The following is a 15,196-nucleotide window of genomic DNA, read 5'->3' on the forward strand; positions in this document are numbered from 1 at the left end:
CAAAGGTAATAATATGCATGAATGATGACATGCATAGATGATAACACTCACGGTGATAACATGTATGTGTGATGGCATGCATATATAATATCACACTCATGGTGATGATAACATGCCTTGGTGGTAATATGCATGGGCTATAACATGTATGGGTGGTAACATGCAGAGATGAAAACATGCAGAGATGATAAGATGCGTGGACACACAATCTGGCAACACACACACACACACACACATTTCTCTCCATCTTTGGAGCACAGTGCTCCTGGGTGCTTCTGGAAACTGGCCTTCAGGATAATCCATGGTGACTGCTAGACAGTCCTCAGCCTTCTGTCTGCTTTCTGGGGTTGCTGACACCCTTCTCCTCTTGCCCCAGTTCTTCAATCCTCTAAGGCCTGCCAGTCTGACTCGCAACCTTCCTCTCCACTCTCTTTTCTTTCTACGTCTTTCTTTCCTTGGCCTTCTTTCTCTTCCTCTTTTCCTTTCCATTCCCTCCTTTTCTCCCCATCTTTCTTTCTTTCTTCTTTCCTTTCCTTCTTAGCTGTGGCTGACATCAATGGGTCTCTTGGTTTTCACAAAATTGTCAGCATGGATTTAACTCTTGAATCCTTCTCCCCTTTCAGGAGTGAGCTCCCTTAAGCGCTGTTGGAAACACAGCAGACACTTTGGATGTGTTTCTGACTGACTGCTTGGATGACTCAGGGAATGCAAGTAAATGTTTGGTGAAATCAATAAAATATGTCCATTTGTCAAAACTCCCTTCAGAATGAAAAAGAATCCCATTTTGTATCAAGTATATTTCTGCACAGCACACAGTATCTTTGATGACCACGGCACATTTATTTCTCAGTTGACAGCCAGATAGGAAATCTTTCAGCTGAAGTTTATCTGTGGTTCCATGAACAGATACAGCACCAAGACGACTCTTTGGCCAAGTTTGGATAATAGGGTTGGAAGCCCAAAGGCAGAGAGAAATGAGGACAACTGATTAGAGCCCTGATGTAACGGAAAGTAAAGGCTGTCGCTTTGTTCCCACAGATTCTCAAGAACTGATAGAACCATGACCACGGTTATGCTATGTTGTCTTTTTTTTTTTGTAGAATATTTAGAAATCTTACTCATCACAGTCCCCTTTGGTCTTAGCAATCCATATTTACTGGAAGCAGGACATTTTTTGGCCAAGTCTGAGTAGTTCAAAGACGGACTTCTTCTTGCACTGCAAATGAAGGGCTTTCCTGTTGAGCCATTCTTTCTAAAACTTTCTTCAGATAAGGTCTGTGTCCTGTGATGCAGCTCTAAAAGGATCGCCTGTCCTCTCATTGTTCTAAAAACTCAGAGAACGTGCACAGGTCTCTGTGTCTAAGGAACTGACACTGCCTGGTGAGCCCCTGGGTATCACAGTCATTCCAAAGAGTGAGGCAGGGTGGGGCTCCCATTTTTTACCCCAGTCTGCCTTTGCCTTCACCACAGTAGAGGTGCTTTGTAACAAGTTCCATTGCCTTTTTTGGGGGAATTACAAGAAGATCAAATGTCTCTCTCCTTTTAAAAATATTTATTTAAGTGTGTGTCTGTGTGTGTATGTGTGCATGTGTGTGTAACATGTATTTCTTTACTAGTCTGTAGGCGCAATCACATATTGAGTTCTTACCATCATTTGCTTTGCCATGTTTTTCATGACAGAATGGTCATATTTGCTATTTCATGTCAATTTTATGTTCTGAAAAGAAATTCCTTTATAAGGGAAGGAAATAAGAGAATAGTTGAAGAAAAATCATATCAGAAATAACCATTTTCATAGCATGAAAATTTAAGAATTCTCACTTTTAAAAATTATACATAAGTGAAAAATGTTGGTGCATAAAGGAATTATTACAAAATAGCCACAGAGACTACCTGTATGATATCCAATGTTTAACATCTACAACTTAGATGTTTATGCACTTACACCTGCTAGATCTTTGAATAAGGCAGGGAGTGGGGTAGAATGGAGAAGGGAGGGTGAACAGAACACTGTTGGGCATCCAAATATGCTTAGAATTCTGATATGGGCTGCATTTTTATATTTCATATTTACAAACAAGGACTCTGAATATCAGCAAGACCAAGTCACAGGCCAAGATCATATATGCTGAGCAACTGGGCCCAGAGCCCAGCTTTGCTATCACGGGAGTCACCTAGTTAGGCAGAAAGCTTAGGAGAAAGCGGAAGGCATTAGCATTTGTATTTCAGAATACATGAGTCCACAAAGATGACTTATTTACAGTCACTAAGAAAAATATGGACTGATGAGCTGAACTTCTACCTGCTAACTCAGCTAGAAGTGATGGCTTTAACTAAACCCACCATTCCACGTAGATTTGAGAAAGACTGGATTGTAGCAATGGTGCATCATGTGTGTTTATCATATTGGCATAGGTACAAGTCAGCCGGGTTCACGGTATGTCCCCTCACAACCATGTTTGTGCTATAGTCCATCCTGAAGACTTCACATTCTCTCCTTTAGTAGAGACAATGACCAAGGCCAAATTGGCTCATGGCAGTGACATACAGATGCCACACCAGACTATCACTGCGGAGGCTGTAAAGCTGCTCTGCCCTGTGCCCGTTCTCCACAATAGGTAAGTCAGTACGCTGAGCCCTCAAGGCTATTCTCAGGATTTGTGGCTCATAGAATGGCGGGAAACTGTTCAACTCATGGTGCCAGGGAACAGGCGAATTATATAATTGCAAGGGAGAGGCACCTGGAAGTGGAGAGCAAGGGAAGTCACAGGCTTCCAAAGTGAGTGATTGGTCTCTTCCTAAGTGGAGTCCTGTGGACTTGGCACGTACTTCATTATATAATAGGATGATCTGTGACCACAGCCTGGAAATGCCACCCAAGTCATTAATGGGAGTTCGTGTGCTCCCACAACTGACTGTAGACACTTGGAATTTATCTTTCCTTCTCTCCTTCATTTCAAGGATGAAAAATGATGCTTACACAAGCCACACTGTCTGTCGGCGATGGCCGGATCAAAGCAGAGCAGCATGGCTGGAACACTGATGCCGAGATTTCTTGTAAACAAATGTACACAAACAGCACACACGGGTACAGCATGCAGCCTCTCTTCAGGCTGTGCTCACAGTCCAGGCTCACGGGGCTTTTCTCCTGGAAGCCACTGCTGTTTCCGATAGACAAGTCTTTTTTCCTTTCCCTTTTTTTTCATTCTGAGGAGGACTAGGGCAAAGCAAGCCTGCAGAGTGCTGAGTTAACCCTTTCCTGCCCTGTCAGCATTTCCTTCTCAGTCTGAGGACACCTGGAATCCTTTCAGTCACACCCCCTTTTAGGCAAATCTTCGAAAGCAAACTTTGTTCACTGGCTAGAGCATGCCTCCATGCCTAACCCTCAATCAGCCCTGAAGCGCTGTTCTGGAGGGGATAACCTCTGTTCCTGACATTTCTCCCTCCTGCTGGATGATGAACTTTGAGTCAGTGACTTCTGTAAGATGGGACTGTATGTGATCAGAGGAACGAGGTTGCTTTTAAATATTCGTTTGGTGATTAAACATTTATCTACGCTAAAATACGCAAAACCTAAAAATGACCCCCAGTTCCCTTTCAGCATTTTTGACTGCTATTGATACCTCATAAGAGTAGAGTGATGAAGTGTTTGTCATTTGATGACTGGCTTATTTCACTTAGCACAATGTTCTTGAGGTTCCTCCATGCTGCAGCAGGTAGAAGAGGTTCCTCCCTCTGCTTCCACCGAGTCAGGTTCCGTTGTGGTACCACAACACGTTCCCCTGTCTGTAAATTCATTCCCCTGTCTGTGACTATGGTGCTGTTTCACTCTGCTAGCCACAGCTGCAGACAACTGCCGTGAACTGGGGTTATTGATATATCTTGATCATTCTGCTTTTAGTCCTTTGGTTGCAAACCCAGCTACGGAATTGCTGCATCATGTGGTATTCTACGGCCCGTGTTTCAGGGAATGAGCCACTCCGTGCCTCACAGTTATAAAGGATTTAGTCTTTTGCAATGTAAAGAGTGAAAAAAAAGATTCCTGTCACTTTCCAGCACCAACCCAGGTGCCCACTTACCATCGTTGTGTTTGGCCATCTATGAAGGATTTTCTTCCCCGGGGGGCAAAAGGTTGATCAAGTATTTTATGCCCCCAAAATGCTATGGCATGTCACTTCAAGATGATGCACTCATATCCTATGGTCAGTATCTTATTAGTGATTGTTAGATATTTAGTGACCAGTAAGCCCAGACTAGAAAATTTCTAAAAGAATTTCAGGCCATAGATGGCCACTTTCTTTAGGTGGAATACATACTGTAAACAAAACTAAGGCTTGCAAGGCATGGTACATGACCATGGCCTGGTATATTCACAGTACTGCCTTCTGCACATGGTGTTGGGAGGTGCTGAGAAAAGGGTTGGCCATAGTCTTGTTCTATGCATCCCTGAGCCCTCTGTGCAGTTAGATGGCCCCTCGCTCCCAGAAACAGACAAACTATTCCATCTGACTTACATATGGCTCACGGAAGTATACAGGCTACGGGAGAGTTTAGAGGATATGTTTTCCATCTTAGAGCCCCCACACGGAGTTCTCATTCCCTGATGGTTATCTTCAGGGTGGGGACAATACATAAAACAACAGGAACAGAGAGAAGAACAGAATGGGAAGAGGGGTGGACCAGCAGATGTCCGGGTGAGTCCCCCGTGGAAAAATTGGTCAAGAGCCTACTACACCAAAAAGCTAGTCTTGGACCACATTGATCAAGCCCACAATGACCCCCACAGGTGGCATCTAACTAAAATTAACATATCATCTAAAAGAGTTTGCCATACCATCCAGGCAATCAAAGACATTCCCACTAGCTCCACAACCCAGGAAATTTCAACATTTTGCATGCATCTATTTCTCATTCAGCACTTTCATGGACGCGCACTGGCTATTATTTTCCACCCTTCTTTGGCAGAGGCGGGGAGATACTTCCATTCTATTTCATTTCCTCTAGTGGAAAGCAAAGTCATTTCCACTTCCCTGATTATTTAATTCAACATCAAGTAAAGGTCCCAAAGGCAACACCACCTATTCTGCAGATCCAGCTTCACATCTACCAGAGACACTCTGCTGGTCATGATTTTTTTTTGTACAATAACATGTTTTCTACCATGTGGCACAGAGCCAAAACATGTCCCTATTTATTTCCTCTCCATAGCACATCCGGGGCTGTACTGGACACCTCCCTGTTGCTCACACCCAGTTGATGATCCATTCTCAAATTGTACTGGCTTCTTTTTCAAAACTCGCCCAGGATCCAGTCACCTTTAGTTACCTACACTGTTGACAGAAAGTCAGAAAGTCTTTCTCTGTTTTTGTTCATGGTTTCGTTTTCAGTACCTAGAACATCACTTGGGCTATCAAATAGCATTCCAAAATACAGGTCAATATGTGGACATGATATAGCTTGCAGGAGGAAATTATGACAGCCTTTATCACAATATTTATTAATCTCCATAAGCTTTGTGAGCTCCGAACTCCCATTATCCGTAATCTAGCAGTTTCCAAGCTACTGAATGTGATGCATTTTGAGATGAGTTTCTTTTGTAAGCATTCAATTGCACATTTGGAAATAGCTAATTTTCAATTCAGCTCCCCTAGATTTATTAAGGTGTCATCAACAGCTAAAAATTGAATCTATTTACAGTGTATGAGGTGATGTGTTGGTTTGTGTATACACTCAAAAAGTATTAAAAGCAAGCTACTTAGCATATTCATGATCTCACTTTGGTACTATAGCTTTAAGAAAACAAGTTGAGGGATGGGGTGAATGTGGGTATTAACTTAAGCCTTTCCTCTGTCCTCTTCTTGCATTAGTTCACGAATAGGTCGCTAGAGTGTATGCAAGGAAAGGAATGGGAGTGAAACTCAATTAAGAAAGTGTTTTTATGGAATATACTCTTGGTGGAAAAGCAACCGGGAAAATAAAAACAGCCATTAAAGTGAACACGCCACTTAATTTAATTAGCGTAGGTCTATAAATCTTTAACCCAGAAATCCTAACTGATTCTTTTAAGGTAATACCTAAATCAAAGTTGGTATAAAACAAAAGGTGCTCTTAATAGATATCTTCTGCACAACGTTACTGTTCCCACAGTGCGCAGCGTTACTGTTCCCACAGTGCACAGCGTTACTGTTCCCACAGTGCACAGCGTTACTGTTCCCACAGTGCACGCTGAAACTTGAACTTCCATTACTTTAGAATTCTGCTGTATTTGGAAATAGGGTCTTTATAGAGTTAATCAAGTGGAAATGGAGTCATATCATGGATCTTAAGCCAGTGTGACCAGTATCTTTATATGAAGAGGGAAAAGGGGAAATAGACCACGATACGGGCAGATATCTCAATTATCTGGGAAATAATTAAGATAAGATCATGAGGGTAGGAGCCCTTGGAGGGGACTGATGAGCATCCTTAGAACAGGAAGGAGAGAGACCAGAGTTCATTCTCCGCTGAATGAAGACAGAAAGAGCAGCAGCCCATAAGCTAGGAAGACCACGTCCCCCAACACCTTGACCTCAGGCTTCTTGGGATTCAGAACTGTATAGAAACCATTGTTCCAGCCTTGCTGCCTATCGTGTTTCATTACTGCAGCTAACCTGGCCCACAACACCCACATTTAGGAGTTCTGGGCTTAAACCACATCTTTGTCATTTGCTGAATTACCAAGCTTATTAATTGATTAACTCTAAGCTTCTAAGCTTAGAGTCATTTGCATTCATTTATAGGACTATAAATGAATACAAATAACACACTTGGTTGCTGTGAGAATTAAATAAGATAAAATATAAAGGGCCTGAGGTTCATGGTCAGGACATGTGTGCTCAGCACACAGCATTCCTACAATGTAAAATCAGACTTCGTGGTTCAGGCTAACCGGTTAAGCACAAACCTAGAACCTGGACTTGAAAAACTCTCCCTGGACGTCTCTGTCAGGGTAATGATTATGAAAACTCCTGCTTTCTCTAATTAGCAGAATTAAAGAATCGAATGGTTCAGATTTCTTATCAGTAAAATGGTTAGGTTTCGTATCACCTAAATAGAAGTCTCATCTTGGAAAGAACTGTGATCAGTTCCATGAAACCACTGCGGGTTTATCTACTACTATATAGCATGATATTGACCACTTGTGATTCGGATAATTGCAGACACACAGAGTCCGAAACAAGTATATGAAAAGTATAACTATGCACACAAATTTAAAAGTTTTTATAGCTATGTACTAAAAATGACATAAAATTATACACAGAAAATTCTTAGGTTTCTCATCTACTTCGTTAAGATAGATGAGCTAATAAAAGTGTGTTTTCAAGAGCCATAGTGTACACTTATCTACATGCAATCTCTTCATGACTGCTGTCATAACATCTATAAAAAATTGTCACAGCAGAATGGAATGCCTGTCATCAATAAAAGAGTTGATTATTTAATTACAAATCATTTATAGAGCCACAACTGAGCAGAGGAGTCAAAACACACCAACGAAATATTCCCATTAAAAACCCCAGGGCACAGGGACTCAGCATGCAAAATACTTGCTTCCTGAGCACAAGGACCTGAGCCTGATCCCTAGCAGGCATAGAAAAACCCAGACACAGTAGAGTATGCCTTTAAACAGAGACCTGGCAGGGGGAGAAGGGTCCCCAGAGTTCACAGGCCATCCAAAAACAAAATAAACTGTAGATATTTCAAACTGTGTGAATCAGTGAACTTGGATTTAGAAATAAACCTTGCATTAAAAAAAAAAAAAGGAGTCTGATTGAAGACGTTCACATCAGCTCCTGGCCTCCAGCTGAGCATGCACACGTGCATGCAAACACACACATGAAACACACACACACACACACACACACACACACACCTCCTGAAATTAATGTCTATGAGCATCTCTGAACATGTCCTAACGAACCCAAAACTAGATGACCTCAGACAGGACAGAGACACAAACATTTTTGTATCTCAATGCTGTATTTCTCTTCATATATCTGCCAGGATCTGTTACGAAAGATGATTTGGAATATAGTCAATTTCCTGATGTGATTTTGAGGAAATAGACTTATTCCTTAAAAAGGGCACTTAAATTATTCTCTAAGGTATGTTTAAATAATTATAGTTCGTTAAATTAATAAGATACTATCACAGAAATTAGGCTTTATCATTACAGTTTAAATCTACGAAATTTTCTATGGTTGTTGTACCTAAGCCCTTAGACTGTCGGAATCCTGGACATTTATATGCTGCATTCTAGAAATAAGTTCATCTATTTCTGGTTATTTCAACATTTTTCTCCTTTAATGTTCACAGAGATGAAAAGGCCTGATCTATCATGTAAAGATAAAACTAACATTTAGATTATCAGAAAAATATAAAACACAACAATTTGGAGGCATTGGTTCTTATTCTTGCTTTCATTGAGAGATGTCAACAGAAACTTGCAGGAAGTGTATATGAGGTGTGTGACAAAGGAATGCAGCGCTCTTTAGCTTTGTCCAAATTGGTTAGTTGTCAGATTATCTTCAGCAGCCCCAATATACAATGCTATCTATATTAGGGACTAATATAGGGAATTACATAGGGAAATGTCAGCCATGACAGGGAGACAGGCATGTGACTGCCGTCCCCGGGGCTGAGTTCCCGTGGATGTTAGGAATGCAAGAGGAGTTTTCATTTGCTTCAAGTCTAAAGACGTTAGACTAAACTTGGGGGCTTATTGTAGGTTAGATGTTTGGATGCCTTCTAAATCCAGATGTTGAAACCCTCAACCCAAGTGTGATGGTGTTTAGAGGCAGAGCCTTGACCTAGCAATTAGACTCTGGCCGAGTCACTGGTGGTGGATCTCTGTGGTGCGATGGATGGTTCTTATAGGAAGAGAGAACAGAATTCATTCTCTCGCTTTCGTGTGAGGACACCAGAAGAAGCCAGTAAGGCCTTCATGAACAAAACAAGTGAATATCCTGGCAGGTTGATCTCTGAGACTGTGGCACAGTAGCGTTCATTGCGGAACCACTGGACTTCTGATGAATATTTGACATTCACACCGCAGTAGAAATGCCCCAGGAAGAAGTCTCCTGAGCGTCACTCTCCACAGAATTCAGACAACTGTCCTTTCAATTGAGTCTATTTTTTTTTAAATGATGTCTCTTGCTTTGTTGTTTTTCTCAATCAGCAACATAGGAGAATAAGTTTTGTGATGGCATGCTAAGGTCAAAGGTCATTTTATATTATCCTTTATTTTCAAAGACAGTGCCACCTGTGGACATATGGTCACCTCACAACCTAATGTAGATTCTCTCAGGTGATTTCAGTGTTTCTAGCGTCCTGTTACCTGGGGTATAGTTTCACCAAAGACCAAAAGCCCCTGGGGGAAACTGTCAGGATCTGCTCAGATAAAACTCCTTGCATAGGACAACTCATTCATTGCTCCTTTCAGTACTAATGGGAATAGACACAACCCAACAAAAATCCAGCACAAATTCTCCCTCCATAAAGGACACATACAGTTCCATAGAAGCAGCAACTGAGTGGATTATCTTCTCAAGGTTCATAAAAATTACATAAAAAAAGCATCTCTTTATCAGCTTTCACCTCATTTCTTCCCAGAGGTGGTTATCAAACTCCACACTTAGGGAGCAGATAGCCAACCCATAATACCACCAACATCCCTGTCAAGAGTGGTGACAGCAACCCTCCTTTACAATGTTCTCTTTGTGGACTTCACTAACAACATATTATTGTTGGCTCCCATAAGATGAACCTCTAACTCTGGAAGGTTTTCTTTACCTTAGCCAGGTGGGAATTGATCCATTTTGTGAAAGTGCGCTTCTGTACAATCTCTTGTTCATCTAGAAGACAAAGGATACTTTAGGTTAGATAATAGAATAGGTGACAAAGGCCATCACCAAATACTTGCTTATACAACTCTAAAAGAGATCGAGTGCTTTTATCTTCTAGCTCAATTTACTACTAATCATTATCTCAAAGGTTCAGCACAGTTCTATGTCATAGATAACTAAACCCATCTGTAGAAAGTTATTAGAAAGCTCAAGTCAGTTAAAATTCCAGCTTGGCCATGAAGTCCCAGAGCCTCGATGAAGAGCTGTTGGCTTCTGTCAAATCCCTTGAAGGTCAGCCTTGCTCCTAGGCAGGCCCACCTCCATTAGAGTACTTGAGCAACACAAATTGGACTTAGGGAGGTGATACTGAATCTGGGAACACTTGAAAGAGATGACTGTAATGAAAACCCATTGCATTAAATTCTCCAATAATTACTAAATCATTATCATAAAATTTATTAGCAAATGCCTTAGGTGTGTGATAGGCTAGCCCTATGTTTAGCTTCATTCACTAAAAGCTTACCAATGAATCACCCTCGACAAGTTTGTTAGAAATAAAAGTTCACTGGGAACACCTAAGTACCAGTGTCCTCTGTTAGAAGATACAGTCAGTGCTGGGTGAGAAGGGAACAGACAGACATGAATATGTGAAGTCTGCGGGGGAGACAGAGATGGAGATGGGCAAGCAAGGTGGGTGCATGGAACCACCCCATAAAGCATTCTGTCAGAACAGTATGCATGTCTGTGTTCTCTGCAGCTCACACTTCAGTGTAGGCAGAGCCTGTGACTTGTATCCAGCTCACACCGTATAAGAGAGTGGCAGCATGCCAACCCCCCAATATTACTTTAAGTTGCTGACTGGAGTGAGAAACTTTGGGGGAGTTTTGAAGACCCACAGCCATGCTGTGCACTCTTGGTAGAGTAGGGTGATCGCAGGGACCTGATGCCCACCCTTTAGGAATGGAAACAATACCAGCGAGAATATGGACCCTCAGGCTTACAAACTGCTGGAATGAATAGAGCTAACCGGCAAATAACATTAAAGTGGATATCCTTCATAGAAAGACTTCCGAACGAATGAGAATGACTCCCAGCAGACACCTTGTAGCCTGGGTGATCTGGAGCCAATGCAGGTGAGTCCTTCACAGACTCCTGGCGCACAAAAACGTGGAGACAATAAATGCGCCTGGTTTTCCAATGCCAGGTGGTGATTTGTTTTGCAATAAAAAACTAACAAAGGAAGAAAAAGCCAGTGTCAGGAAGGCATTAATTAAGAGGTTTGTGGATGACTACCAGAAAGGGAATAGTTTAGCACCTAGAAGGTAATGGTTCAGCTTGCCATGCCCAATTTACCCACCAGTGCCAGCTTTGTAAGACACCATCATGCAGGATGTAGATGTGCTGCGGGAGTACCTTCCACTCCTTCAGCCAATAGTCGCTGAAGTACGAGCCCACGGTGCTGTGGTAGCACCTTCCGCTCCTTCAGCCAATAGCCACTGAAATACCAGCCCACTGGGGTGTGGTATATTTCTCTCTCTCTCTTTTTTTTTTCTTAAAATAATTTTATTAAATTATAAAAAGTTTCCATTTACGCCCCTCTTCCCAACACCCTCCCACTCCCCCCCTCCCTCTCCTCCTCCCTCTTTGTCCCCAAGGGCAGTCAGGGTCTCCTGCTCTGTGGGAAGTCCAAGTTCCTCCCCCCTCCCTCCAGGTCCAGGGAGGTGAGCATCCAAACAGACTGGATCCCAAAAATCCAGTATATGCAGAGGAAACCAGTCCCAGTGTCATTGTCAATGGCTTCTCAGAAAGACTCCAGGCCAGCCACATTCAGAGAATCTGGTTGGATCACGTGCCCGTTCAGTCACAGTCCAACTGGCCTTGGTAAACTCTCATTAGATCCGACCCCTTGTATCAGTGGGTGATGACGAAGGACTGCGTGGTATATTTCTCTTTACAAAAGAGCGGCAAGCCTCTGCTCGGCCTCTTTGTTCCGGCTCCTGCTCCAGCGACTAGGCTCCTTTCCTGACAGTTGGTGTGTATGTAAGTTTTACCCCTCAAAATAAATACCCCTTTAAAACCTAACTGTTGTGGGATTGATTCACCATTACAGATGGACAGACACAATCTCAGCACCTCTTCCTAGAGGGTGGATGCTCAGAACTCTCGCTCTGCATCTGACCTTCCTTGGCTTTATCTCCGAACATCTCAGAATGTCGGACTGAGTGCTAGAACTCACACTTCATCAAACATGATGATCAGGAAGAAATAAGCAAATGAATTTGGAAATAAATAATAAAACCTTTTAACCTGGAGAACATTTTGGATTTATCCACCAAGTTTACTGAATGCCATTATACATTAATATATTTTCAAATTGGTTTCTGTTTTAACTTTGAAGTTCATTATATAACCATTGTTACAGTAGGTAAAATTCCTATGCATCAGACATTGATATGTATTTACACGATTTATTTTAATTAATTATACAGTTATATAATATATAATAAATAAATTTATTCACTCATCAAAATATGCAATGTGTTTGGTGTATTATGTGTCATATGTGCATGAGTGGAGTATATACCCATGTGTGCACATTCAAATGATAGAGAATGATGTCACATGCGTCACCTTCCACTCCCCATCCAATTTTCAGAGACAAAGTCACTCAACGAACCTGAAGTTCACCATTGATATGGGCGGTAATGTATGCTGTGAATATGTTTTATTGCCATTGGTTAATAAAGAAGCTGCTCTTAGCCAATGACTTAACAGAGTAAAGCCAGGCTAAAATAAATGAACTGATAGAGTAAGTGGAGTCAGGGAGAAGCCATGTAGCCACAGACAGGGACAGACGTCTCCACTAGAGCCCACCAAAACTTTGCCTGTAGGCCACGACCTTGTGATGACGCACAGATTAATGGAGATGGGTCAGTTTAGAGTTAGCCAGAAATACACTTAAGTTATTGACCAAACAGTATTGCAAATAACATAGTTTCTGTGTGTTTATTACGGTACCAGGGAGGACAGAAACCTCCACCAACACACCATTTTGGCTAGAGTGACTGAGAGCAAACTCTTGGGATTCCATTGTCTCGGTTTCCCAGTTCTGGGTTCCAGGGGCGCAGGGCCATGCCTGGCTTTTATGTGGGTGCTGTGAACTAAAACTCAAGCTCTCTCTTTGGCACAGCGAGAGTTCCGAGTCATCTTCCCACCCCCAGCTCGCTCAGTTCTTACAGCCAACACGGAACCAAAAATAACCATAGCTTTTCGTTTACAGAAAAGAAAACTGAGCTACATAGTGTGAAGTAATTTTACCAAAGTAACTCAATGGAAGAGCTTTGTTTCCGGAGCCTTGTTTTAGACTCCAGAAAAAAGTCAGATCCTGCGACATCATACAGCTACTCAAGGAAAACCTGAAACTAGACTATTAATCTTACCCAATGTGATCCCCTGCTTAAAGTACAATCATGGTGGGTAGGTTTCAATCTGACCTCTAATCTTTGGACTGCACAAATAGACACATGTTGCAGCAACATAATCCTAACATGGAAGTTTGATAAATTTTAGAGTTTCATAATCTATAAACTATGATTCTAAATCTTTGACTACAGATACACTGAGAACCTGGATGACATTTTTCATTCAGCTGGGACCGTATAGAACTTTACAGACCATGATGCCATTGCTTTAAAATGTGAAAGGGAGTAAGCACAATATGTTTGTGTAGAACTTCATAAACTGAGGGATGCTCATTGGAGCTGCCATCCTGGTCTGCATCAGTCCCATTGGAGGCTAAGTCGCTGGGGTTATATTTACTTCAGGCTGCAGCAATCTCACTGGAGATTAAGTCACTTGAATTTATTTTGACTTCACCTAAAAAAATTTTCTTTTGATACACATTTTCTTTCTTGAGTCTGGTATACACCTAGATACCAAATTATCCTTTTACCTTGTGCAAACAAAGAGAGACTTTACTGAGACACCAAAGTCATAAAGCCCACAATGACATGTATTACACACCGCCAGCACTGATATAAGTAAATGATTTCTAACTTCACTACCATATTCCTAAAAGAAAAGCATATTTTAAACTTTCTTTGATGTGGGATTTCCCTCACTCTGCTGTGACTATGTTTTATTGCCATCGGTTAATAAAGAAGCCGCTTTGGCCTGTGGCAGGACAGAATATAACTAGGTGGTAAAACTAAACTGAATGCAGGGAGAAAGAAGGCAGTGTCAAGCAGATGTCCTGCAGATGCCCAAGAAGCAAGATGTGTTATAATAAACCACAGGCCTCATGGCAAAATATAAAAGAATAGAAATGGGTTAACTTAAGATGTAAGAGCTAGCTAGGAATACTCTTGAACAATTGGCTAAAAATTGTGCCAATGTTACAGAAAAACTTTGGGTGACTTTCTAGGCAGCAAGATATCTCTGTCAATCCTAGAGTTTTCAAAGTTGCTTATAATATACTTTCTGTTTACTTAGATAATAGTATATCTTTCTGGGGTCTTTGATGGAGTTGAAGACAGATATATTTTTCTTAGTTCTGATAAAAGACAAATTAGATATAAAACTTTAGAGTCACAAAGAAATATTGCAACTGTAATTCTTGTTTGATACCTGTTTTGTTATGTGTAATTTTACTATGTTAAAGTTAAAATATTCCTTTTTAATTAGAGAGATAAGAGAAGATGATGATGGATTCCCCTCTGTATGCTATGAACATGTTTTATTATCATTGATTAATAAAAAAGCTGCTGTGGCCTGTGACAGGGCAGAATAGAGCTAGGCAGGAAAACTAAACAGAGGGCAGGAAGAAAGAAGGCGGAGTCAGGCAGATGCCATGTAGATGACCAACATACAAGATGAGAAGTAACAAACCACGAACTTCGGGGTAAAACATAAAATCACAGAAATGGGTTAAGATGTAAGATAGCTAGGAATATGCTTGAGCCATTGGTCAAACAGTATTGTAATTAATATAGCTTCTATGTGATTATTTGGGTCTGGGTGGATAGGGAACGAAAGCACATTCTCCACTTATATTTCCCTTTCAGAAAATTCTCATTTTTAAATGCAAAAGTGAAATAATTCACTTCCAGACTTGCCAATTAAATCTCATCGTGACAACTTAAATGATTTAAATTGCAGAAGAGATACAACCCTGCAGTGAAGCTCAAACTTATCCAAAACACAAGTATAAGCTGTTTCTATATTGCTATTGACAAGGAATCAACTTGTGACATAGCCAATAAGGTTCTTTTGTGCACATGTCACCGTTTAAATGCTCTTAGTAGAAGTAGTGT

General features: G+C 41.3%; 1 protein-coding gene across 1 annotated transcript in view; it reads right to left on the reverse strand.

Moving 5' to 3' along the window:
• Positions 1 to 15,196, reverse strand: part of Syne1 (spectrin repeat containing nuclear envelope protein 1) — a 477,339-nt gene that overhangs the window by 379,442 nt on the left and 82,701 nt on the right. Inside the window, exon 3 of the mRNA XM_087912026.1 lies at positions 9,832 to 9,893. Coding sequence (XP_087768152.1) covers positions 9,832 to 9,893 — 62 coding nt within the window. The remainder of the gene's footprint in view (positions 1 to 9,831; positions 9,894 to 15,196) is intronic.

The sequence above is a fragment of the Myodes glareolus genome, chromosome 1, assembly GCF_982192425.1.
Source record: "Myodes glareolus chromosome 1, mMyoGla1.1, whole genome shotgun sequence".
Classification (NCBI taxonomy): domain Eukaryota; kingdom Metazoa; phylum Chordata; class Mammalia; order Rodentia; family Cricetidae; genus Myodes; species Myodes glareolus.